General features: G+C 40.1%; 1 protein-coding gene across 7 annotated transcripts in view; it reads left to right on the top strand.

The window, feature by feature from the left end:
• AP2B1 (adaptor related protein complex 2 subunit beta 1) overlaps nucleotides 1-25,479 on the top strand; it is a 144,753-nt gene that overhangs the window by 68,235 nt on the left and 51,039 nt on the right. For all 7 annotated transcript variants that reach the window (XM_072644916.1, XM_072644921.1, XM_072644919.1 and 4 more), the window contains 8 exons: nucleotides 1,145-1,366; nucleotides 1,830-1,950; nucleotides 2,091-2,186; nucleotides 4,946-5,061; nucleotides 6,488-6,653; nucleotides 7,871-7,969; nucleotides 13,040-13,299; nucleotides 18,034-18,226. In XM_072644916.1, the coding sequence (XP_072501017.1) occupies nucleotides 1,145-1,366; nucleotides 1,830-1,950; nucleotides 2,091-2,186; nucleotides 4,946-5,061; nucleotides 6,488-6,653; nucleotides 7,871-7,969; nucleotides 13,040-13,299; nucleotides 18,034-18,226 (1,273 nt within the window). The remainder of the gene's footprint in view (nucleotides 1-1,144; nucleotides 1,367-1,829; nucleotides 1,951-2,090; nucleotides 2,187-4,945; nucleotides 5,062-6,487; nucleotides 6,654-7,870; nucleotides 7,970-13,039; nucleotides 13,300-18,033; nucleotides 18,227-25,479) is intronic.

Raw genomic sequence — 25,479 nt, 5'->3', positions numbered from 1 at the left:
GTCTTGTGCCCTGAGCTGCAGCAGGGTCAGGCAATGCAGCACCAATGCAATATTCACAGCACCCACAGAAGCTATGAATACCCCGGTGCAATTCTGAATTGTGAAAATGCACCAGACTCCACATGGAACGCAGAACCAAAACATTTATTCAGACACCAGAAAGCCAAATCCATCATAATCTATACACAATAGCAATGCAGAGGACAGCCCCAGCCCCAGGCTTTCCCCCTGCTAGGCTTCCCACAGACCAGCTCCATTAAACAAATCACAAACCAGCTCTCTCACTCAAGCTGCCTGCATCTTTCCTAGCTCTGACTGGAGTCTGACCAGTTTCCTCCTAGCTCTGCTCTAGCTCTACCTCTTCCTGCTCCCCTCCTTCCTGTTCCATGTGAGTTAGACTGATGGGACTCAGGCTTCATTGAAATTACAGGCAGCTGACTTGCAGAACTTTCAGCTGAGAATTGATTGTAGATTTCTTTAGAATTATTTAAGGTGTGGAGAACTTGGCGTCTTGAGGCTGCAGGTTCCCTACCCCTGATTTAAAGGAATCTGAAAGAGGGTGTGTGTGTGTCTGTTCCTCTAAAAGAACCTCAATTTCCCATTATTTTGGAACATTTTACCAGTATCAGAGAAGTAACTGATTAGTCTCTTCATCTTAACCCAACTTTTTCTTGGTCCCATCTTCAGACCTTCATTCACAGGCTGGTTTATTTCCTTCTCTATGGAAACAGATCCTAGACTTCCCCATTAACCTCTCAGTTTGACTTTCCTAGGCAGAAGACATATGGGCCATGAGGTGGGGCCCTCTTCTCTAATAAAGGCAGGCAAAAAGACTAAGGAAATGTGCCAAGTATGTGGATGGTGTGAGCATCCAGTGTGTTGGATTAGATTGGCTTCCTGTCGTTTTGAACGTCACTCTGCAGGTTGCCTCACTTAACTTTCTGGTCCTTTGCTCTTCTTAGAGCTTGCTGAAGATGAGGCTTCCACCCTGAGTGATCCTGGTCTCATCTAAGCTTGAAGCTTTGATTTCTCTGCTCTCTAATTCCTGACGCCTGGGTTGTGGGATCCTGACTTACCGCCCTGGAGAAGGGTTTGGGAAAAGAAATGAAAGGTGAAGACACAACTTTCCTTTTTTCTCTCTCAGTATCTGTGAGCGGGTTACTCCCAGGCTCTCACATGCCAACTCAGCAGTGGTCCTGTCGGCTGTGAAAGTCCTGATGAAGTTCTTGGAGCTGCTGCCCAAGGACTCTGACTACTACAACATGCTGCTGAGGAAGCTAGCTCCTCCCCTGGTAACTCTGCTCTCTGGGGAACCCGAGGTGCAGTACGTTGCCCTGAGGAACATCAACCTCATTGTGCAGAAAAGGTGGGCAGAGTTCTGTGCAGTGCCATCTTTACTTCATTCTGGTGTTGGGCCTTGTTGCTTTCTCTTAAGTAGATGCATGAAGATGACCTTCACTTGGTCATTTTGCCCAGAGATCAGGGACAGACGGTTGATTTTGAAATGTTCCTTATGTTATGAAGAGATCATATTGCTCATGGTGTGAAACAGTGTCTTTGGAAAGGGGCTTGTTTTAGCTTCTTAGCTAGGGCCTGCTTGCTTATGGTGGGCTCAGAGGTGGGGAGGGGAGCGTTTGCTATTATTTACCCAGAACGAAGATAATACTGGGCCACTGAGCAGAATTAACTGTGACAGGTGGATGAGAGCCAAATAAAGCCATCTTTATAGCAGGGAGATATTAATCCCACAGCCACAGTTGAAAATGTGGAAATAAAAAAAATGCCAAAGAAGTCTGTTTGCCTTATCTGTTTTGGCTTTTGTTTCCCAGGCCTGAAATCTTAAAGCAAGAGATCAAAGTCTTCTTTGTGAAGTATAATGACCCCATTTATGTCAAGTTGGAAAAGCTCGACATCATGATCCGTTTGGCATCCCAAGCCAACATTGCCCAGGTCAGACTACTAGAGGACTTGTTTTTGCACTAGGTTATCTTTCAAGGATTAGACTCAGTTCCAGAATTGAAGAAACAAATACTAAGAAATTACTTTCAGAGAGTTCTTAATAACATTCTAACTACTGTGATTTTTGATAGGTCCTGGCAGAACTAAAGGAATATGCCACTGAAGTAGACGTTGATTTTGTCCGTAAAGCTGTGCGAGCCATTGGCCGATGTGCCATCAAGGTCGAGGCAAGTAGCTGCTGTTGGGTTTGGGCCCAGGTCCTGAGTTCTGCATGTCCTCATCATTTCTTCTCTTTGGATTGGTGTAGTGCATCTCAGTGCATTGTTTTTTTGGCTAGAAGATGCTTCACTGTGGCTTGGGGGGATGCCCATACCTTATGGGGCTTTCTTTGTGTCTGTCTGCTGAAGGCAGTGATGTTTGTGTATAAACCCTTCTCACGTATTATTTAGAGAAAATATGACTTGGCAGTTTAATTGGGGTGCTAGGGTTAGGTAGTTCTGGACTCTGTTCGTGCTCTGTTAGTCTCATTGATGTATCCATTTTTCCATTTGATGTCACAGTATGGAGAGTACTGGACCCACGATCAGGAACCTTTGACTTCAAATCTGGCATCAGCCATTTACTAGTTCTGTGACTCTAGGCAAAGCACTTACCTGTTGTCTACCTGAGTTTGTTCATCCCTAAACTGGGGATAATAATAGTACTATCTGTCAGGATGAAATGATATAATATGAAACACTTTGTAAATCTTAAAAATGGTATATAAATATTCATTGTTACATTATTATAATAATAATGATTATTCCTCTGTTGTACCTTATAGTATTCTCTTTCTGAGAACTTAAAACTTTGTACCTTCTAGAGGAATTAAATCTCACATCTCTGCCATGGAAATAAAGATTTTTTGGTGAGTTTTGTTAGTGTAGGTGCAGAATTTATAAGTTACAGGATATTAGGGTATTCTCACCATATTCTGCTACCATTATACATTTGTTGTCCTGGTAAGATTATCTACATGTGTAAATGATATTCCATAAAGTGACGGTGAATGTTTGTGTTCGTAGCAGTGCATTTCAAAGTCAATGCTTTGTAAAGATCCATGTGTTAGCTTCTCTTTAAAAACGAAACACAATTGACCACTTCACTCCAAAATTAATGTTCTCTAGGCCTACCATTGTTAGACCGTCCAAATTTCTAATGGCTATTGATGTTACACATTGTGACCAATAAAAAACTGTCTTGGTCTTCTTCAAAAAGCTAAAATTCATTTTTGTTGGCTGCTTAGATATAGGACTTCAGCTTTCCTGGTACCTGGCAGGAATGAATTTTCCAAGAAAACTTATGCTTGAATATTGTCTGTTGTTTAATTGTCTCTTAGCCAAGATTGGCCAGTGAACACGACTATGAGAATTATTCTGCCTCGTGTTCACTTGTTTTATTAGGGGGAGGATCCAGCTTCCCCATTTCCCCATAGCTTGAAACAAAGGCAAGAAAACTATCTAGCTGTTTTTATAGGAACTGTTGGAGTTGCAGTGACTGTCCCTGTTTGGACTAGAGGTCCTCCTGGCAGACCTTTGATGCATGCAGTGTCCACAGGTCCTTCTCTGTGGCGGTATTATTCTAGTGCTTTGTGTGTCTATTATAAAGAGTAGATTACTGGTTTGAGTTTAGGGCTCATTTGTGAGACAAGGGTCTATTAACCAGCAAGGTGGAAACGTTGAATATTAACTTTTAATGAGATGAAAATAAGTCACAAAGATGTGTCTGTTTTGTTTGAATTATTTTGGAAAAAATGTTGTAATTTCCATTAGATATATTCAAGTCTCATGGGATAAAAATTAAATCTAGTGATGTGATGGGTAAATTTACCTAAATGTATAGCATCAGCGCAGTGCTGTGTACCTTGTGTTTGCTTAGGAAGCCAATGAAGCCAGACTTGTTGGAGAATTAGTTCACGACTTGAGTATTCTTTGGGGAAAAGCAATGGAAAGGGCCTGCTGTAGGTTAAGTTTCTAACAGGTTATGAGATCCAGAGGAAGGTGATTCTGAAGGTCTTTCTGGTTTCAGTCCCAGAGATTTGGTGTTTGATATCAAAATAAGTGTAGCCTCTGCCCCAAGCTTTGTGCCTCTTCTACAAACTCTGGGCTGGCTGTGGGTTTTCATTGCAGCCCTTGGTCATAGAGACAGAAAGGATCTTAGAGGTCATCAGAGCCAGACAAAGAGGGAAAGTGGTGATACAGATAAGCAGGGCCAGAGCCAGGGCTCATCCCAGGTTCTCTAACTCCAAGTCAGTCCTCCTTTTCACTGCACTTTGCCACACCTGGCCAGCTTCCTTCTATCACTTTGATTTTCACAATTCTTATTCTTACCGCATATTTGCCTAGGACCCAAGTATTGCTCTAATGATTTTTATTCCTGTATTAGTCAATCAGAAGATATTTATTAAGAGCCTACAATGTGCTAGGCGCTAAAGATAAAAATACAGAGAACAAAGCCCTCCCTCCTCTACATCCTTCCTCTAATGGGGAAGACTACAACTACCTGAGATTCTACAGACAGCAAAATATAGTTACTAAGTGTAGTGCTCTAATGACTAGGAGCTTACCCCCACTTTCCAGATCAAATGTAGGGTTTAGGAGCCTGTGTTTTGCCAAGGTTTCCAGCCTGTCAAGGATTGCAGTTGAGATGACACTGAAGCTTACAGATGTCTTTCTTTGTAATGTCCTCAGACTCCCCTCAGTCCCATTTCTGCTTTGCACATTATTCTGGGGTCATGTGTATCATCTGGGGGTGTTGTCTGTTTCTGGGAAGGGAGTAGATGTTTGTTGTGTGGCCACATCCAGTATTTGGTTTGTCCTAACTTTTTACTTGGTTAGTGCATTGGAAAATTGCTCACCAAGTGATGACAACCCTTTTTGCCTCCTGGGTAGAAGACCAGATTTCTGACTGTCTCTCTGACTTGTCACATTTTTGTTTTTGTTCCCAGCAATCTGCTGAGCGCTGTGTGAGCACATTGCTGGACCTTATCCAGACCAAAGTCAACTACGTGGTTCAGGAGGCGATTGTTGTCATCAGAGACATCTTCCGCAAATATCCCAACAAGTATATGAGATGAGGAGGAGGAGGGAGGGGGGAGGACTACTTACAGTGACTTGTAAGGAGGCTCTATCAGGAACTGTCACCTGATGCCTGCTTTGCTTTTTCTTTGGAAAGCTGGCGTGATAGTCATATCCACGTGGATTGCCTGTTCAGCATAAGCATTTACAGTAACCTCTGAATCTTCTGAATTTGAAGCCATGTTAAAGCCAGGGGATGATTGTGTGGCATATTTGCTATGATATGGAACCCTTGGTGGACAGTTAGTAAACGTGTTATAATCATGTATAACTGTCTCAAACAGGCCTGTTGTGAAGCAGTGCCATGTCTGCTAGCTGAAAGGTGCAGAAATCCACTTCCATTCCACATCCCTTACAAGTTGAGGTACTTTTGCTGAGCAAAATAGTCCTTTCTAGGAAGCAATGAAGGAACTGAAAGGCTCAGTCTAAAATTAGTTGTTTTGTATTACAAAAAATTTATTTTATTTCATAATGACGCAGCTCCTGGTCAGACTTGAATGAGATATTCTGGGCCATATATTGAAGGGTTATTTATAAGCAGGTGTGAGTTCAGGAGCTAGTTGAGATGTGCAAGTCAGCTGACTGGTTAGCAGAATCTGAAAGAGATTTGCAAAAAGTAAGTGTGGAAAGAATGCAGGTTTTATCTTGTCGGGGTAATAGGGGCTTGGCTTTTTCTCATTGCTGTTACTGATAGAAGAGTTCGGCCCTTCTTGACTTTGATGTCATGCCTGGGTCCACTTCTCTGCTCAGAGCTTTCTTCCAAAGATAAGGTTCCCAGGACAGAAATGAATGGACAGGGGAGCCTCGAAAAGCCACTTTGGGTTTATTTGTTCCTCTGCAGCAGAGATGAATTGTAAAGGGGAAAAGACCTGGATTTCTCAGGGAAGAGAAGCCCTTAGGGTGAAAAGAGGTTACAGAATCTCTTTGGTTCTGGCTCCTCATCTGTTCTTAGCTGGTTTAAAACTATGGGCTTTAAGGAAGCCACGAACTTTTCTCCGCATCTACTAAAATAGCATCCCTAATTCATAATTGTGATGTGAAAATATGTTGAGAAGATGGAGGCTCTTTTTGATCTCTCTCAGAAAGAAAAATCCTGTAGAAATAAGAGATTGTATATCCTTATACCTCAAGGGTTTTTAGGTCTTGCTGAAAGTATACTGGCAGGGGTGGGGGGGAGAGGTGTGTGTGTGTGTGTGTGTGTGTGTGTGTGTGTGTGTGTTTTGCCTAGTAAGATACTGTGGAGGACAATTTCAGAAGACATTTTAGAAAAGTAATTTTGTGGATTACATTATTTTTCATACACATGATTTAGCTCTAGCAACTTGATTTATAGTGTATTCATCCTACTGTCTCACCTGGTTTTGCTGTTGAATGCAAGTCTTGAGTAATCAGACCTGTTTTTGTTATGTTAGGTATGAAAGTATCATTGCTACTCTGTGTGAGAACCTTGATTCCCTTGATGAGCCAGACGCTCGAGCTGCCATGATCTGGATTGTAGGAGAATATGCTGAGAGAATCGATAATGCAGACGAGCTTCTGGAAAGTTTCCTGGAGGGCTTCCATGATGAGAGCACCCAGGTAAGCTTTCTCTCCTGTACCCCAAGTCCTTCTTATGGTGGGGTTCAGCTAAGAGTTTTCATTGGGGCTCCTTAGTACATAATGTATTTGAAGTGAGTACAGGTTGATTATTTCCCAAACTTCAGTACACTGTTGAGTTGTACTCATTAATTTCTGGCAAACCATAACTCTATTACGTAGAGTTCAGAAGCTCATTTAAAATTCTGTTACTGAAGGCGTAGAAATTGATAACCTGCAGGAGGAAGAACCTGTTCTAGCATCTGATGAGTCTGATCTTTCTACCAGCCAAAATCTTCCATCCACCTCCTCTGCAGATACTAGCAATAGCCAACCTAAACCTTTCAGACGAGTTAGGCTTCAGCCTCAGACTTTGAGAACAGAGATCTGATGTAATCAATTTAACCGACAAACAGGTGTGACCCATGTAGTGGGAGGCAGAGGAGGACTAAATGGAAGAAATATTCATTAAAAGCTTTGTAAACTGTTAGTGTAGTTGTGAGTAAGACTGTCAAATCTGCTGCTACTTTAGTGTAATGATTGCTGAGGTTAGAAGTGCTTTGTAACTAAATTGGTAGCACACATTTCAAAATCTTTATTAACAAAATCATTTTTGTCTCCAAAAAAACTCTATTACTGACCTTAGAACCAATTGCTATGTAGGGGAATTGATGAAAGTTACCTATTTGTAGTAATCTTAATATATCATCTTCAGATAATTTACATTTTATGCGAACAATTTCTTAGTTAAGTTGTTTACCACTTGAGCTACCAGAGGGCCACCTTTAACTGCCTTCACTACTGACATGTCTCTGCTCTCTTGGCTTTTGTCCCAAGGTGACTGCTATTTCCATAGTCTCCTAAAGCTGTAACTGCTAAATAGCTTGTGATTGGAAGCAAATAATTTAGAAATTGGTCAGGGACCATTTGATAATATATTTCTATAAAAAGATTACCAGTTATCTGGCTCAAGAAACCAAAGCAACTATTTTTGGCATGCAAAAAGGTTGATGGATGCTTTAAATATCACTATGGGTGATGATGAATTTTAGCTCTCATCCATTAGTCAAGATCAGTAAAGTTCCATAGGGTACCACCTTCTCCATTGTCTTCATAAGGGAGAAGAAACTAAACCTGGAAGTTCATGTTTTTGTTGCAAATGCTGTGGACTTGTGCAAAGACCTGATTTACCTTATCCTTCTTGACTTATGTTCATGTAGGTGCAGCTAACCCTGCTTACAGCAATAGTGAAGCTGTTTCTCAAGAAACCCTCAGAAACTCAGGAACTGGTCCAGCAGGTCTTGAGCTTGGCAACTCAGGTAAGAATGCTGAATGAATACAGGGTCTGACTTGGCTATTTCTGTTTCCTTGCCTATAATGGAACAGCCTCCAAGGAATGGTCAGCGTGAGAGCCCTCACTCTGAAGAACACATTGGCCTTTATGTATCATATGGGGTGTGTTGATAGTGGAATAAAGGAAGTTTTCCACATTTGTTGAATTTTAGTAATTTACTATTATTTATCTGTGAGTTGACTTTATGGATAATTAAACATTTACAAATATTCATGAAATAGTCTTTAAGTTTTTCCTTTTAGTAAAGAGTATTTTGGTGACTGAATCTGACAATAATACCTCTCTCTGAGTTACCACAGTTCCTGTTTTGTAGATGAAATTATCACATAGACATGTTAGGTGACTCAGCCAAGGTCTCTTTGAAAGCAGGTGACAGATCAAGAAATGGAACCTTGGCAAGATTGTTCTCTTATTCATTGTTCTGACACCTAAATATTCCCCTCACTCAGTGTTTATGATACTTTGTGGCGTTAGTTGATATGCTACCCTCTTGGAAATGGGTGTCAGAAAATGAGGCCGTCACAGATGGTAGCCAATTTCTCATTGCTTAAATAATTAGAAAAATGAGACCACAATTTAGATAGAAGAATGAAAGGAATTCTTTCTGTTTTCTACTGTTGGTAGCTTTGAATAACCACTCTTGGAGGAGAGTGATTGTTTGGGATCTTTTTGTATCCCACAATGACTAAAGAGTATCACTTTGAGATTTGTGGGTTTTGTCACCTTTCAGAAAGATGTTTACAGGTTCAAAATTTGGGTTGGGATGCTCCCTCTCTCCTTTCTGGTTTTGTCTTTGTTCGTAGTGTTGTTGCTAGATTTTATGCTGCCTTGTGGAGTGGTGCAGTGTCTTCAATGTCTCCCTGTTTCATGCCTCCAGGCCAGAGGTTCCAAATAAACATATTTGAAGTACTTTTTTGCACTCTCTTGAGCATCTTCCTAGAACATGTAAGGATAGTGACTTATGATTTCATTGGTATAAGAAGCTCTCAGGTGAGGAAAATTTTTTCTGCAACTTTGAGTCTTAGAGAGTTGCCTACAGCACACAGCTACTGTGGGCCAGTGGCTCCAATGTCAGGCACTATAGCAGCCTGCCTCTGTGAGGAGCCACACTCTTGATAGTAAGGAGGTAACTATTATTAACAGTTGGCTTTGCTCAATCGAATATCCTCCCTTCTTGATTCTGAGTTTCCAGAATTGTAGAACTATAAAATTGGCAGAGACCTTGAGCCACTCTCCCCTGCTCTGTCGGCCTGACTCAACCTTTGCACAAACGGAGACTGGAGCTGCAAGACCTGCTGTCACGTTTGGAGCCAAGTGATGTTGTTCTCCAATTTATTTTAATTACTTTAGCCTTTTCTGTCTTTTTAATTAACGAAAGAGAGACGTAATGTGGCAAAGTATATATAGAGATCAACCTCCCCTTTGATGAGCTCTTTGGCATCTTTTTGGCAGCCTCAAGACTCAAAGCCCATGATTCCGAGCTGCGTAAAGCAGATAAGGCTGAGGGAGAGTGATGAGTTAAAGAGAAGGCTCATAGGATTCTTAGAACACTTAGCGTACAACTGGGAACAGAGGGAACAAGACCTGCTGTTTCCCTGGATTGGAAGAGATAAATGAAATATGTGCAAAGCCTTTTATGCTCCTTGATAATCAAAGAAGTTGATAGATCAAGGTAGGATTAAAATGAAAAATTTGGGTTGGAAATTAAAAAAAGCAACGACTTTGAATTAGGGACTGTTTCCAAGATTTTATCTTTTCCTGTTTTTATGCTCATTTGCTTGTTTTAGGGAACTTGGTAATAAAACATAGGATTGTGACCAGACACGAAGCAAGCACCTTCTTTAGTAGAAGTCTCCCAGCTCTTAGCTTCCACTGGAGTGGAAGGAAAAGGGAAAAGAATAAGTCATTATATAACTCCTACTATATGGCAGGTACTGTGATAAGTGCTTTATGTATCATCCTCATTTTATAGTTGAGAGAACTGAGGCCAACAGACCCTTGTGCCCAGGGTCACACAGATCTTCCTCATTCCAGGCCCAGGGCTCTGCCCACTGTACCCCCTGGTATTTTGGAGACTGTCTCATGGAAGTGAAATAGAAAACTCTGGCCTGTTGGGGAGCAGGGTGATGGTGTCTGCTCTTTCAGTGTGCTTTGGAATCTCGCTGGTTTTGAAGCCATGAATTTTGGTTCCTAAGGAGAACCAACAGGACTCAGAGCTCATGAATCTGCTGTCTCTTTAAAGCTTGAGTCACAGAATCCTCAGTAGCACCCTATGATCACAGTAGGCATCTGACTTTTGATCGCAAATCTCCTTCAGCCTGATTTAAGATGGTCTTTGGATGAGTGGGGAGGCAGTAAAGGCATTCTGAGTCAGCATTCAGAGTGACAGGAGATCAGCATTCGGAAGCCCTCTCCTACTTTTGGTTTGGGTTTGAAGAGTACAGCTGAGCACATGCTTCTCCTCCAGCAGGACTAGGGATTTCCAGATTCCAGATCCAGTGCTCTCTCCACCGTACCATGTTGAAGGGAGCAGGTTTAGTGGGAAAGCTAATAAGCTCAGTCCTTAATGTGTTTATTTTGACTTGGACTGGGACATCCACATAGAGATTTCTTACAGGCAATCAGGAAAGGGGGTCTGGGAGATAAAGTCTGGGAGTTATCTGTATAGGGAGGCTGATGATGGTAGTAGTAATACTAATGATAGCAACTAACACAGCTAGTTAAGTGTCTGAGGCTGGATTAGAACTCAGCTCTTCCTGACTGCAGGTGCAGTGCTCTGCATTTCCCCGAGTTGTGATACCCTGGCTGCCCTCTCTGGTGAGGGCTTCATTTTCTCCTGTTCCCTGACTTGCTGCATCAGGAGGAGGCATCATCCTGCACCTACCTCCTCGTTGTCACTTCTGGACTCTCTTCTTCTCTGACATTCAGTCCCAAAGAGCAGATCCTTATTGCTATAATCTGCTGGTCATTTTGTCTCTTTTCTGAAGGGGCAACTTCTGGGATTGAGGGGGGGTTCAGAGCTCCTGGCTGTGGGAAGAGGGTGCTGGTTTGGCCCACCTGGCACTGCTGCGTCCTGTCTGTCCATAACTGTCACCTCCATGATCCTGTGAAATTTGAAATTTCTCATACTCTGATAATAATCTCATATCCCTCCGTTTTTCTTTCTCCTTCCTTCTTCCTAGACGTCATCATTACTGTGACCTTTGTCACCATTCCTCCCTGTTTTCTGGTCTCATTTTCTTGCCATTCACATGCCCTCCACTTCACTGTTCCCTCAGCTGCCATGTTATATCTGCTTCCTTTTAGAGCCCATGCCCTGCAAGAGTTACCTGTCCTTGTTGCCTCCATTTTCTCACCTCTTTCTGGCTTCCAGTCCCACTACTTCACTGAAACTGTTTTCTTCCAGGTTATAAATAATTCATTAAGTTCTTAATACTCTGGCTTTTTCTTAGTATTTACTGTTAGACATATACTTCAAAGAATTTTTTGACAAAAAGAAAGCCTTCGTATACACCAAAATCTTTATAGCAACACCTTGTGTGGTAGCAACAACATAGATGTCCTCAGTTGTGGAACAGCTAAACAGATGATAGTGAGTAGTACTGAAGAACATGGAAAGACATGTCATCTGATGAAAAGAGGAGTGAGTGGGGCAGGAAAGACTGTAACAATGGAAATGGAAAGAACATTAGCCACGAAGCAATCCAGACGAAATGCTGAGAGATTATAAAGCCCAAGCTTGGCCACAGTGGAGACAGAAGAGAAGATGCCTCTTGTTCCACAAGTGTGCCAAAGTACACTTAAGGTCAAATTTTTTTTTTTTTGGCTGCGTTGGTCAGAATTTTGTGGAATTTTTTTTCTCTTTCTCTTTTTCTTTTATGAAAAAATTCTTTGTTATAAGAAATGGCTCTTTGGAAGGAGGAAAGGAAGATTACAGTAGGAAATCTAAATGATGTAAAAACAAAAAATACTAATAAAATATTTTTTAAAAAGAAGTCATTAATGATTCTTTGAGGGAATAGTCAAAACTCAGAAGGTGGGAACGGAAGCAGGATTGCAAGGATTTGAGAAAATGGGGGAGGAAGCAGGGGTTTGGGATCTCTTCAGACCTTGTGAGATTGTGTGTGAATATTTGCCCTCAAACGCAATGTCCCCTTCCTTCCCTGTGACTAAGTTCATGTATCTGCTCCTTGTAATTTTCTTGACTTCCTTTATCTCAGGTGTCAGATATGTCTCGTGGTCCATGTCTCTCCTTTTCTTTTCCTAACTTCCAAATTTCTAGTTTGCTGCTTCAAATTTTTCTTCACATTAGGAAACCACAACTATGTTCAAATCTTCTTCAAAAATAGACTGCCAGTCAGGACCGAAGGGACTCTTCCATGACCAAAGTGGCTAGACTGGGACACTGTATTGCCATGCTCAGAGGACTCTTATGGTACTTTCATGGTTCAAGTAGTTGAGTTTGGACAAGTGACTTCCACAGTGAGGGCTTGTGCCTTAGGTCACACGAGTTGATGTCTCAGGTACTTCTAAAACTAAGCTGTGTGACTTCTCACAAGATGAAAATTTGGGGAGATCTTTGCATTAATATCAGTCCCAAGCTAAATGGTTTTACTCTTTCATTGCACAGTGTGCTTTTAAAAAAAATCGGTGCTTGAAATTGACCTGGGTTGGTAGAAACTGGGAAGGAAACATTTAGACAGAGATTTAAGTAAAAGACATATAGGAGCTGTTGTAAAACTTGTTTACTTGTTTTGGCAATGTATTTTTAAATGTTCTAAGCCTTACCTAGAGTTCTGATAGTTTTACATTGAATTTTTGGAGTTTTTCTTTATTTTAGTTTTTCTTTCAACTTTTGAATGACATTTTTCACTCTTACTCCCTGCTGGATTAGAAAACGTAAGATGACCCTCTTGAAAAAGCTACGTTTCATCCACATAGTGCATCATATATACACCAAGCATTGTAAGATGAGGAAGTTTGGGTTTTTCTCTATGCAGATAAAATCCAAAAGAACTCCTTGCTTTTTCTGTAGGATTCTGATAATCCTGACCTTCGAGACCGGGGTTATATCTACTGGCGCCTTCTTTCCACGGATCCTGTGACAGCCAAGGAAGTAGTCTTATCCGAAAAGCCCTTGATCTCTGAGGAGACAGACCTGATTGAGCCCACCCTGTTGGACGAGCTTATCTGTCACATTGGTTCTTTGGCCTCTGTATATCATAAGCCTCCCAATGCTTTTGTCGAGGGGAGCCATGGAATCCACCGAAAACACTTGCCCATTCATCATGGGAGGTAAGCACTTTGGAGAAAGATCCAGCCTAGTGGGGTAGGGTTTGTCCTGCCAGAGGGGGAGTGTCCTGGGAAAGAAGTCCCTCTGCTGGCTACTAGTGATGATAGTGAACTCAGGTGGTAGTGCTCTCTCTCTTGTGGGTCAGAATTTGTGGGCTCAGGCGCTGGGCACTTGTAATTATTGATAGAATTTTGATGTCAAAGAGTAAACCCATTGCTGATTACCAGATACTTGGGCGAGTTCAGTTCCTTATCAGAGTTGGTGGCTGAGAGAGTTAGATGAAAAATGGAGCTTTAGAAAATATATTACATTTCAGTTTCCTGCTGTGGGGATATTTTAGAAATAAAAAACAAGATGGTAAGGCAGTCGCAAGTAACATTTCTAAACTGTCAGCCTAGTAAGATATTTCCATTATCTTCCTTGGTATCAGCCATGGAAAAGATTGGTCCAGATTGATGGAAATCCCTCTTTTGTGGTTATTTTCAGAGAGCTGGATTTCCCTCTTTAATAGTAAAGCAGTTATAGCAAGAACTGCCTTTAGGGAGAGTTGGAGTCTATACCTTCCAATGATCTTGTCTGACTGGAAACTAGATTATTTCCTGACCACCCTTCTACAGTCTATTAAGAAAAAGCCAAATTCAGTGAAATGGCTTGACTTTGTTTATCATCACTCAACTGGTTGTGTGTGTAAGACCTTTTTATTCTTGTAATAACACTTAAAAGTGCCAGTTAGCATTATTTTAGCATTGCCTCTTCTGTAATCACTGAAATTTGGGATGTACCAGTACTGTCCTTTCAAATTGACATCCAAGGGTTGCCTGCTAGGAATTAAAAATATTCTCTGTAAAATCCCTTGAGTTGGGCCATTTCAAACAGAAAGACTAGACCTTAGATGGAAGGATGTAGGGGTGGGGGGGTGCTGAAGGATAAATGAAAAACCACTAAGTTTTGCTCTAGTTATCTTGTACTGTTAACACCTCAGTTTGTTTTACTAAAAGAAAAATGAAACTCAGCTCTGGGAAGGATTTGCCTGTTGTCTCAGGGCAGAGAAGGAGCAGGGTTAAGGGATATTGACCTCCATTATTGGCTTGGCTTCATTCCGCTATTGTGGCTCTATAGTTAGGCCACAGTTCTTGTGATTAGAGTAGATCCATGGTGGCCTCTCTTCAGAGAGCTCTCTCTATAGCAGACTGTGTAGATGGAGATTCTGACTAGGGATTTGGATCCTAATGGAGTGTGGTGGCCTTTCCTTTCTACCTCCATTGCTCTGTTTGTGGGTAGCATTTTGCCTTTATGAGTGATGTGGCTAAAGGCTAAAGTGATGTGTCATAAGGTTTTTCTAAAAATGTTTAGATAAAATACAGAAATTCATTGCTTTGTTGTTGACAAGAAAAGGAGCAGGAAATCTTTTAATGAAAATGATAATGTGACCCTTAATATGAATTTTTTAAACCCCTTTTAAGAGAAGTGAAGTGATATTATTTTCAGGAGTCTTAGCTTCCTGAGCCTAGGGGATGCCTTACTTTGTCATTTGATCCCCAGTGCCAGGCCTTTATTTGGGGGGGTTGGGGTGGACCTGTGGTTTCCTTGGTGTGGGAAGCGTCCCAGTGAGAAAGCTCTCTCTACTGAGTCAGCAGCTGACTGGCCCTTCAGAGAGGTGCCCAGGGCTCCCAAGGGGAAAGGGCCTTGGCCAAGGTCATATGCCCAGTGGCAAACCTGAAACCCAGGTCATGCTGCCCTCAAGCTTGGTTTATTTGGGGTACACTGATTTGCTAATTATGCCATCCCTGTGCTTACTCCAAAGTACCAAAGGAGAACTGGATAGCCTGTTTGACCCTTAACTTTGTGATATATGCAACCTCCAGGGAATCCAGGTCTCTTCTTTTTCTGAGTGACTGTCAGATATAAGGGGGGAAAATTATAAGAAAATTTTCTCTAGGACACAAGGAAAGAAATAAACTTTTCAAGGAAGTTTCTTATTTAGAGACCTTTTTTTTTTGGTTGGGGACTCTGAATTGGTTGTTTGATGATTTATTCCATGATCCCCTCCCTGATACCATTTTTGAGTTTATTAACAAGGAATTTAGTTGGCACAAAAGGATTCCTCTTTAAAAAACACACACACACACAAATGGCTAATGGAATGCTTTTGGAAATATTGCTGACACCAATGTTAATTTGCAATTTCAGGTTAATAAGTATTATTGCATCTGACATGGAATGAAACCACACTGAAAATGTTATTCTGTCTTTTCTAATGGTTTAGAACACCTTTATTACTAGATAGGTTGTGTTTTGGGTGGAATTCTTTTTTTTCTTTAATAGTCCATTTCAAATTGGTTGCTACTTAGGTAGAATAAGAGACCAGTTGTTGAGTGTATCCTATACTTTTATGCCAGAGTGTGGGGTTGAGGTGGTAAATCTTTGTCTATTGTAGGAACATCTCAGCATTTTGAAATATTGCTTTAACCTTACTGTTGTTTCCCATAAGCTGTCAATACAAATCCATTTCTTCTATATTGAGAGAGAGAGTGAGAGAGAACGTGAGTGAGTGTGTGTGTGTGTGACCTCTGTGCTAGTTCTGAGTTTTCCATTTCAGATCTGTAGGATTTGTGTATACTTTCTCTCTTGTTACTTGGTCTGTACCTGTTGATGTTGGTAACCCATATATTCTTACACATTACTCAGTGGCAGATGTAAAAGACAGGACTTTGGACTTAAGGTATGGATTTGGTGGAATTTCTGGGAGGCTCCTGGCCAATTTCTTTTTCCATTTACCTCCCTATACTTGGCACTGATTACTTTCTTGGAGTTTGAGGCATCTTTGGCTTCTGTGCCTGGGTTCCCCCTTTGCTCTTTTGTTGGACTGATCTTTTGTGCCCTTTATAACTATTCTTTATCCTTCCCTACCACCTGCCCATTAACTATGAGTGTGATGTCAACTCCCTTTGTTCTTTCTCTTATAATTACTTGATTTCTTCGTAGAATTTAGTAATTCTTGTGATTTCCATTGTTACAGATAGGTAAAATCTATTGACTGATTTGTTTCTCTAGTCCAGATCTTTCTCTTCCCTTACCTCCTATGTGGGTATGGCATCCTTACTAAAAAGTTAAGCTTGAAAAATTGATCTCCTCTCTTTTAGTATCCCATTTTGTTTTTTGTTTGTTTTACCATTATTAGTGCCACCACTTTCATGGTCATTTTCTTCCTTTCTCGTGCTTTTTTTAAACTTTAAAAAATTGTGTTGATACCATTTTGACACCATAGTTTTTTCTCAGTATTATCCTCTGCTTCCCAAACTATATCTTGTATTAAGGAAAAACAAAATCAACTCATACAGTTACTGTATGTGTCAGCATCTGCAGTATTCTGCATCTGGAGTCTGTGTCCCTCCTCCTTGCCCTGAAAGAAGGAAGATCTTTCAGCATCTGTTCTTTGGGAGTAGTACTGACCATGCCTCTGACCTGAACTTAGCTGTCTTTTTTTTTTTTCATTTACATTATTGTAGTGATTATATAGGTTGTTTTCTTGGTTCTTTTTCACTGCATCAGTTGATGCAAGACTGACTTCTTGTGATTCTCTGAAATCCCTTATTTACCTTTTCTTCCTTCACTTCTTCTCTCTATATTTTTTTCTTCTTCCTACCCCTATCTCATCAATTGCTAAATTCTCCCAATTAGACTTCTTCAGTATTTTTTGGACTTGTCTCTTCCTTTTGAATTTTTACAACCACCCCTCCTAGTTCTGGACTTACCTCACTTTCACCAGACATATTTTAGCAGCTAATCTCTCTGCCTTCATTTTCTCCATGTGCATCCATTCTACAGTTGACTGCTTCCATATAATTTTCATCATGTCATTCAAGTATTCAGAAACCTACATTGGCTTACATTGCATGTAGCATCAAATCTAAACTGCCCGGACTTGTGTTCTAGGCTCTTCACAGCATTTTTCCCCCTTTTTCCTCTGTTTTCCTTCAAGGTCCTTTTCATCTCATCAACTTCATTTCTCAACATGTGGCCCAAAAAAGGGTTTAAATTCTTTTAGGGGGAGCAAATGTCAAAATATTATAGGGTCTCCACAATGAGATTAGTCAAAAGAAATCTAGCTAGGAAAAATGAAGTAAATGAAAAGTTGTCTTATGAGATGAAGTTCTTTTGCTCAGACTGTGGTATATGGTGTCAGGCCAGTCTGTTGAATGGTGGTATCAGTACATACATCCAGGATAAACATGGTAGATAATGAGTTAGGCCCAGAATGGAACTGAGGGAGGAGAGTTGGCTAGATGGCCCTTAGGAACTTTCAGAAGGCTTTAAAGGGATCCTTGGCTGAAAATCCATTGTTTTTATTAAGGATATTTTCTAGGTAATGCTGGATTGGGAAAGAGGGTGGGATCGTGGAACACCATAATTTCCAAAGCAACAAAATTGTAAGTGATCTAGAAGTTAAGAAGACAAAAATGTTTTGTTCTTTGTCTCAAAATCTGCTCCATGAGAGAACTAAAGTCAGATGACAAGGGCATGTCATCTAGTCAGTCAAAGTCATTGGACACTTATGGGTGGAGTAATCAAAGACACAAACAGGTGTTTGAAGAAGTGGGTATAAATTGAATGTCTCCACGTCTGTTGTGTTTTCCTAATGTAGTGTATCTGTTAGTCATCTTTTTTGTTTTTTAAAATTTTGTTCTAGATGGAACCGACTTTTCCATATTCTGTTTTTCTCTCCATTCTTACAGCACTGATGCTGGAGACAGTCCTGTTGGCACCACCACCACGACCAATCTGGAACAGCCTCAAGTCATCCCCTCTCAGGGTGACTTGCTGGGTGACCTTCTGAACCTTGACTTGGGTCCCCCTGTCAATGTGCCACAGGTTTCCTCCATGCAGATGGGGGCCGTGGACCTCTTAGGAGGAGGGTTGGACAGTCTGGTAAGCCTCTCTCCTTCGCTTTTCTTTGGTCATATGTAGTCCTTTATTTGCTAATGAGACCTTGGACATTGCTTTTCTATGTGAGCAGTGGTCTGGACATCTCCCTCCTAAGCAGTAATAAGTAATATCCTTTGATGGAAGATAGGGAAAATTATCCTAATTAGTCATAGACTGTTATTCTTTGGCTTGGGATATTTCTGGAGATTTATGGGATGGACTTTATTATCTCACTTCAAAATAGAAAGTACTTTGGTGTTTTAGGAATTTGTTGCATCTGGTTCTGGAATGCTTGAGCACTCTTTCTGGAGTTGGTTAGAGGGGAAATTGTTTGGCTACTTTCCATTTTCTTTTTTCTCCTTTCTGGTCCTGCTTCCAATTAAATTAGCTTCCAGGATTCTGATACTAAAAGGCTTATTATGGTCAGCAGTAAACAATGCCACCTTTGGGTTGAGAAGTCAAAAGTAGCTCAGGTTGTATAGTCGAAGAGAAATGAGACAAGTTAGGGAGAAATCTAGGATGAGGGCTCATCAGTGGTTTCCTGGCATAGACTTGAATGCAGCTCCTAGCAGCTGGACATTTGGAGCAAATCACGTTTGTTTGCAAATAGGATGTTGTGTCCATTTGATTCATTTCTCAATTTTAGAAATTTAAAGACAGATGTCCCCAAAATTAGTCTGTTCTTCCACAGACCTGTAACTAGACAGTGGCTTTCTGTGGCATCTATACTGGACTCACTTCTCTCTTCCACTGGAAGCAGCAGGATTCTTGAAATTAATGCCAACACAGTGGATATTTTTGCTTTCTGACAGGTAGACTAAGGAAAGAGGCCTGCACGATGGCAGTGAGACATTTTGGTGGACAGGTCCTGCTTCCAAAGACTTGCCCTAACCAGGCTGTGGCTCCAGATGGTAGTTATATAAACACACAAGCAATTTCACATGTTTTTGGGGAACTACATTTTAGCTTTCTGCATAGAAAATTTTAAGGGAATTCAGTAGTAGCCCATAAAAGGCAAAACAAGCCCAGCTTGTTATAACCTGTAACCAAATTCCTCCTCTGTTTTGCATAGTCACCTTCCAGTTTTAGTAAGTAGCTTTTATGACCATTCAAATAGGATAGAAGCAAACTTTTTTCAAGAGATGGCAGCATGCCCGTTTCCATGCTTTTTATGCCCCAACAAAATGTATTCGATTGACAGTTATTCTAGACTGTGCCTCATATACCACAGCTTGTTTAGCCATTCCCCAGTTGATGGAAATCCCCTCAATTTCTAGTTCTTTGTCACCATGAAGCTGCTATAAATATTTTAGAACATATGAGTTCTTTTCCTTTTTCTCTGATTACTTTGGGAAACAGACCTAATAGTGGTATTGCTGGGTCAAAGGGTATATATACACAGTTTGTATAACGCTTTGGGTGTAACACTCTCCGTTATGATTGGATCAGTTCCACCAACAATGTATTAGCTTCCCAAATTTTCCATATCCTCTCCAGCATTTGTCATTTTCTTCTTCGGTCATTTTAACTAGTCGGATAGATACGAAATGATAACTCAAAGTTGTTTTAATTTGCATTTCTCTAATCAATAATATTTAGAACATTTTTTCATATGATTACATGTAGCTTTGATTTCTTCATGGGAAAAGTACCTTTTGACCATTTATCAATTGGAGAATGACTCTTATCCTTATGAATTTGACAGTTCTCTGTGTATTTAAGATATGAGACCTTTATCCAAGAAACTGTCTGTAAAATTTTCCCCTTCAATTTTCTGCTTTCCTTCTGATCTTGGCTACATTGGTATTATTTGTACAAACCCTTTTTAATTTAATGTAATCAAAATTATCCATTTTATATCCCACAGTGCTCTCTATCTCTTGTTTATTCATAAATCTTCTCCTGTTCATAAGTCTGATAGGTAATATGTTCCATGTTTTTCTAATTTACTTGTAATATCTCCATTTATGTCTAGGTCATGTATCCATTTTGACCTTATCTTGGTAAATGGTATAAGATATTGGTCTATACCCAATTTTTGTCAGATTGTTTTCCAGTTTTCCCAGCAGTTTTTACCAAATATTGAATTATTATCCCAAAAGTTTAAATCTTTTCATTTGTCAAACACAAGTTTATTATAATAATTTACTGTTGTGTATTGTATGTCTACTGTGTTCCATCAGTCCACCTTTCTATTTCTTTGAAAATACTAGATAGTTTTGATAATTACTACCTCATGATATAATGTGGTACTGCTAAACCTCCTTCCTTTACATTTTTTTTCATTAATTGCTTTGGTATTCTTGACCTTTTGTCATTTTTTTCTAGCTTGATGAAATAATTTTTTGTAATTTAATTGGGATGGCATTAAAATAAAGCAGAATTGAAATTTTTATTATATGGCTCTGCCTACCTATGAACAATTAATATTTCTCCAGTTATTTAAGTCAGACTTCGTTTCTGTAAGAAGTGTTTTATAATTATGTTCTTGTAGTTCCTGGGTTCATTTTTGCAGGTAAACTCCCAGGTATTTTATGCTATATGGTTATTTTAAATGAGGCATCTCTTACTATTTCTTCTTACAGGGTTTTATTGGTGATATATAGAAATGCTGATGATTTATGTGGGTTTATTTTACATCCTACTACTACTAACTAAATTATTAATTGTTTCGCCTAGCTTTTTAGTTGAATCTCTAGAATTTTCCAAGTATATCATCTTATCATCTGCAAAAAGAGATAGTTTTATTACCTCATTACCCATTCTGATTCCTTCAATTTCTTTTTCGTCTCTTATTGTTATTGCCAGCATTTCTAATACAGTATTCAGTAATAGTGGTGACAGTGGGTATCCTTGTTTCACTCCTGGTCTATGAGAAGGCTTCTAGCTTATCTCTTTTACAAATACTGAATGAAGATTTAAGTAGCTACAGTGCCACATTGAAATAGCTCTTTGGAAACATCTGCTTGATTTCTTTATTTTGTAGGTACAATAATGAGACTCTGTACTTGAACTTTTCCTGATTTTGTGGCAAATTGACCTCTTTAGTATTGCAGCTCTAGGAGTCTTTGTAATTTCCATCGGTTTCTCACCATTGACAAAAAGACAAGTTGAAATGAAAAGAGCGAGGGATAATCCTTTGTTTCATCTGTGTTTATGTCCTGAACGTGCTTGATCCTTGTTGAGGTTTTTATAGAACATCTACAAGGCATAAACTTGACTGCGTGGGCTGTTGGCAGTGAGATGTACAAGTTTGTATGAAGGCAGTTGGATGGTGCAATTTAAAGTTTCCATTGCCCTTGTGCAAATGTTTTTTTGTAAAAATTGTCCCAGATAGAAAAGAAGAATGTTTCTTGTGGTAAACATTGCCTTGTGGTGTAGGCATTAGAAGTTCTAACAGTTTTTTCTGAACCTAAACTCCAAAGCAGTGAGCATTTCCCTTGACACCATTGAACACAAAAAGAGGATTGTATATGAAACCATGAATCTCCATCCTTGCTGCTTGCTTTTTAAAAAAAAGATGTAAATTCCACACATTACTTTCAAAGCTGCCATACTTGTCTGCATTTTCTTCTGAATTCTTTTCTGTTCTTTTCCTTGCATCAAAAAAAAGTTTCAGTGACATTTTTTTGACATCGTTATTGCTGCTCGTCCTTTCCCCTATTAAAAGCTTAGAGATAAGTAAATAACCCTTGTAATAAGTAAGCAGAGTCAAGCAAAACAAGTCCACAAAGCCACGGCGTCTCTTTCTGTTCATTGAGTCCATCTAGTCTCATCAGGTGGTGGGTAACACGCTTCCGATAGATCCTCTGGACATCTGGCTTTGGTCAAAGGCCTTTTGTCTTTGGAAGTTGTTTTTCTTTACCAAAGGTATTGTGTTATAAATTGTTCTTTCTGCTTCTGCTCAGTTTATTGTTCATTAACTTGTTTCCACTAGCCAGGGTTTGGCCTTGATCCTTTAAATGATATTCTTTAACTTAGTCCTGATTGTATGGTTGAATTGAAATGTTAATTCATTGACCCAGTTTGAAAAGGAACCTGCGGGATGATCATCAGTTTACACATTCAGCTTCTAACTGAAGTTAACTCATAGGATGGTGCACTTCTACTGGAGTGCTCTGTATCAGCAATTTGACCTTGACTTTGGCTTTTGAATAAAACTCCAGACTTGGAAGGCATGTTAAGGATGCTTTTAACAGCATTGACTTCTTCAGAACATATCTTTTCTTGTAAGCTTGTCTCCCTGTGACATGTATGTTGGGCTACATGTGACAGATACAAGTGATACTTTGTTGGCCTCTCTAATTTTCTTTTGCTCCTTTCTCTCTAGAATCCTTTTTTTATTCAGTTTTTTAGAAGAGAGAGTCAGAATGTGCACACATTTAACGTTCAGTTGACATCAAAAGACTTGGATAAAATTTTATTTTTCTCCAGGGGAATAATTTGTCTTATGCCTTGGAGTACTTTTTTATCTCTTTCAGGAAGTATTTGACTCTCTCCTGTGTATAAGATACTAGACTTGGTGCCATGGTGCTACAAAGAGGAAGACACCATAATCACTACCCCCACAAAACTTCGGTCTATACGTACCACATCTCTCCCCCTTTCTCCCTCCTTACACGCACACACACACACACACACACACACACACACACACACACACATACACACAGTATAATGTGAACGTGGGATAAGAAATTAGAAGTAGGATGCTCTAAAAATAAGTGCTCTTGGTTTGATTGGTCCTTTGAAAAAGGCATTAGAAGCTGTGGGGTACACTGCAATGGAGTTTAAAGGGCCTAGGGACTGGGCCTGTGGTTTCCCTAATGTAGGCAGATCCTAGTCTTTATCTTCCTTGAGCAGGGCAGATTGGTGCTTTCTTTGCACCTTATTCTCCTAGAAGTGAGTTAAGATGTGAGGAGAAATGGGCTGGAGCAGGGCAAGGGCATTCTTGTTGAAGATGAGTACCATTGGGGATGTTTTGAGTTTGAGGATCCAGTAGAATATCCAAATTAATTTATTTCACAGGTATTTTGAAATGCTGATACAACTTGAGAGTTATGTCAGCTAAGCATTTATCTAGCACTGATTATGTGCCAGGCACTGGAATTACAGAATCAAAAATAAGAAAAAAGCTTTCTAAGAGTTTATGCAGAGGTGGGAAATAAAGAAATGGCTGACTGGGAGGCCCTCCCTAAATGGAGGTTTGGGGAGAAACCTCCCCTCCTCTTCCCCTTCCATTCAGAGGGTTCTAATGAGTAATGATGACCAAAGTTGATGTGATCTACAAGATGATAAAAATCCTGTGAGTTGATAGAGAAGTCCGAGTAGTGTAGCAGAATGGCAGACGATGAGATGGCTAGCCTGAGAGCCAAGTTATGAGCCATTTTTAAAGTCATAAATATTCCTGTTCTATTCCTAGAAGGCACAAGAAGCCCCTGAGTTTACTGAGTCATTAACTGCCCTAATTGAACTTATAATATTAACAGGTGAATTAAGACACAGCAATACTTGCGGATGTATGCACTCACACTTAGGGTGTTAGAGTATGATAAGAAATGAGGAGTATTCTCTATAAACAAATGGTCTTGCTATGAATCTCAACAGTATGTATAGGTGTGGGCAAACTGGGCAGTCCGTTTTTCTCCAGTGGTTTTTGCATTTACAAAAAAAGTTTTATTGTATTGAAAAATGTAGAAACTGTTCTTACCTTACTGACCCTCATACAGAAAGGCATCAGTTGGCTGATGTTTGTCTAGATAGTCGGGGACCCCCTCTCCTGGGAAGTTTTTTGATCCTCCTCTTCCCTAGGGTCCCTTCTCTCCATTGCCCCTTGAATTCTATATCTCTTTGCCCTTCTACTCCTCCTCATCAGAGTCTAGGCCTCCTAAGGCCTCCTAAGGACAGGAACAGGGGCGGGGGGGGGGGGGGGGGGTCCTTTGTTAAAAGTTTGGCCCTTGCATTTCCAGTCCAAAATCACTTCACTTCCCTTTTGTTCCAATATATTTGCTTGCATAGTTTTATATTTCTGCTTTTTGTATACCAATGTAGGATATAAAAACCAAATGCTATTAACTTAGTGCCAGGCACATAGTAGGCACTGTACAGATACTTATTCCTTCCCCTCCCTTCCCCTTCTCCAACAACAAAGGAAAGTTGTTCCTTCCATTGGGTGCTATTCATTTTTTTCTCCTTATTTTCTTTTCCTTTTTCTTTTTTGAGACAATCTGAATTAAGGGACTTGCCTAGGGTCATTTATTTAGAAAGTGTCAGAGGCTGGATTTAGCTGCCCCTTTTCTCCTTATTTCTACCACTTGCCTTGTGGCTTTGGGAGAGAATTTCTTTTCATTTGTCACACGTACTTCATTTTCCTTAGTATCTGCCGTTTCCACTGCCTCTAATCCTGAACTAATGATATTTATTCTTAAAAACCACTGATGTGTAGCTCATTTAAGACTGACTGCTTTCCTGAGATGTGGAAAATAGGATACCACCTCTGTCATAATAGGAAGTAAATTTATGCTGAATTTCACTACATTCCTTTGTTCTAACTGCTGAAGCTTCTTCTTTTCCCCTCCCCCCTTCATTTATCTCTAAGCTTGATGGTTTGGCTTGCCATGTTGATTGATTATTTAACTTGAAATGATTGATTCATTGTACTGATGTTGGTGTAATGTTAATGCTTAGTGTTATTAAAGTAGATTTTTTTAAAACTCTGTTCAATATATATTTGGAACATTTGTTCATTATTTGGAGACTAATTATTCCTGGTAATGTGACTTTTTTCCACTGTTGGACCTGACTCATTGCAGGTCCTTCTGATTTGTTATGGGGTAGGAAGTGACATGATGTTTGGGTTTACTACTTTAGCTTTTTTTTTCTGGGGTGGGGTGGGGAACATGTGTGGCACAGAGTTTGACATCCATGGAGCTCTCTAAGGTTATACTTAAATTACTGGAATTTGTGACCTTTACTTTCAGGTCATCAGGAGAGGCGTTGGCTAAGTTTTAGCCTTTTATTCGTTAAAGAGCCCATGCATTATTCTGTTTAGATTATTGGTGTTATTAAAATGGAAAGGAAGCATTACTCAGAGTACTCTTTCTATATTCCAGAGAAGGAATGGTCTTAACTTCAGAGGAATCTGCTCAGTGTGCAGGGAAGTAAACATGAAAATCCTAGGTGGGTAAGAGGTGACTGCTGACCTCTGTGTTTCCAACCCTTCCCACCATCGGTTTCCTGTAGGATCTTTGCCTTCC

This window comes from Notamacropus eugenii, chromosome 2 (genome assembly GCF_028372415.1).
Source record: "Notamacropus eugenii isolate mMacEug1 chromosome 2, mMacEug1.pri_v2, whole genome shotgun sequence".
In the NCBI taxonomy this organism is placed as follows: domain Eukaryota; kingdom Metazoa; phylum Chordata; class Mammalia; order Diprotodontia; family Macropodidae; genus Notamacropus; species Notamacropus eugenii.
Note: the sequence above shows the minus strand (reverse complement) of the source record. Positions and strands in the feature narration are given on the sequence as shown.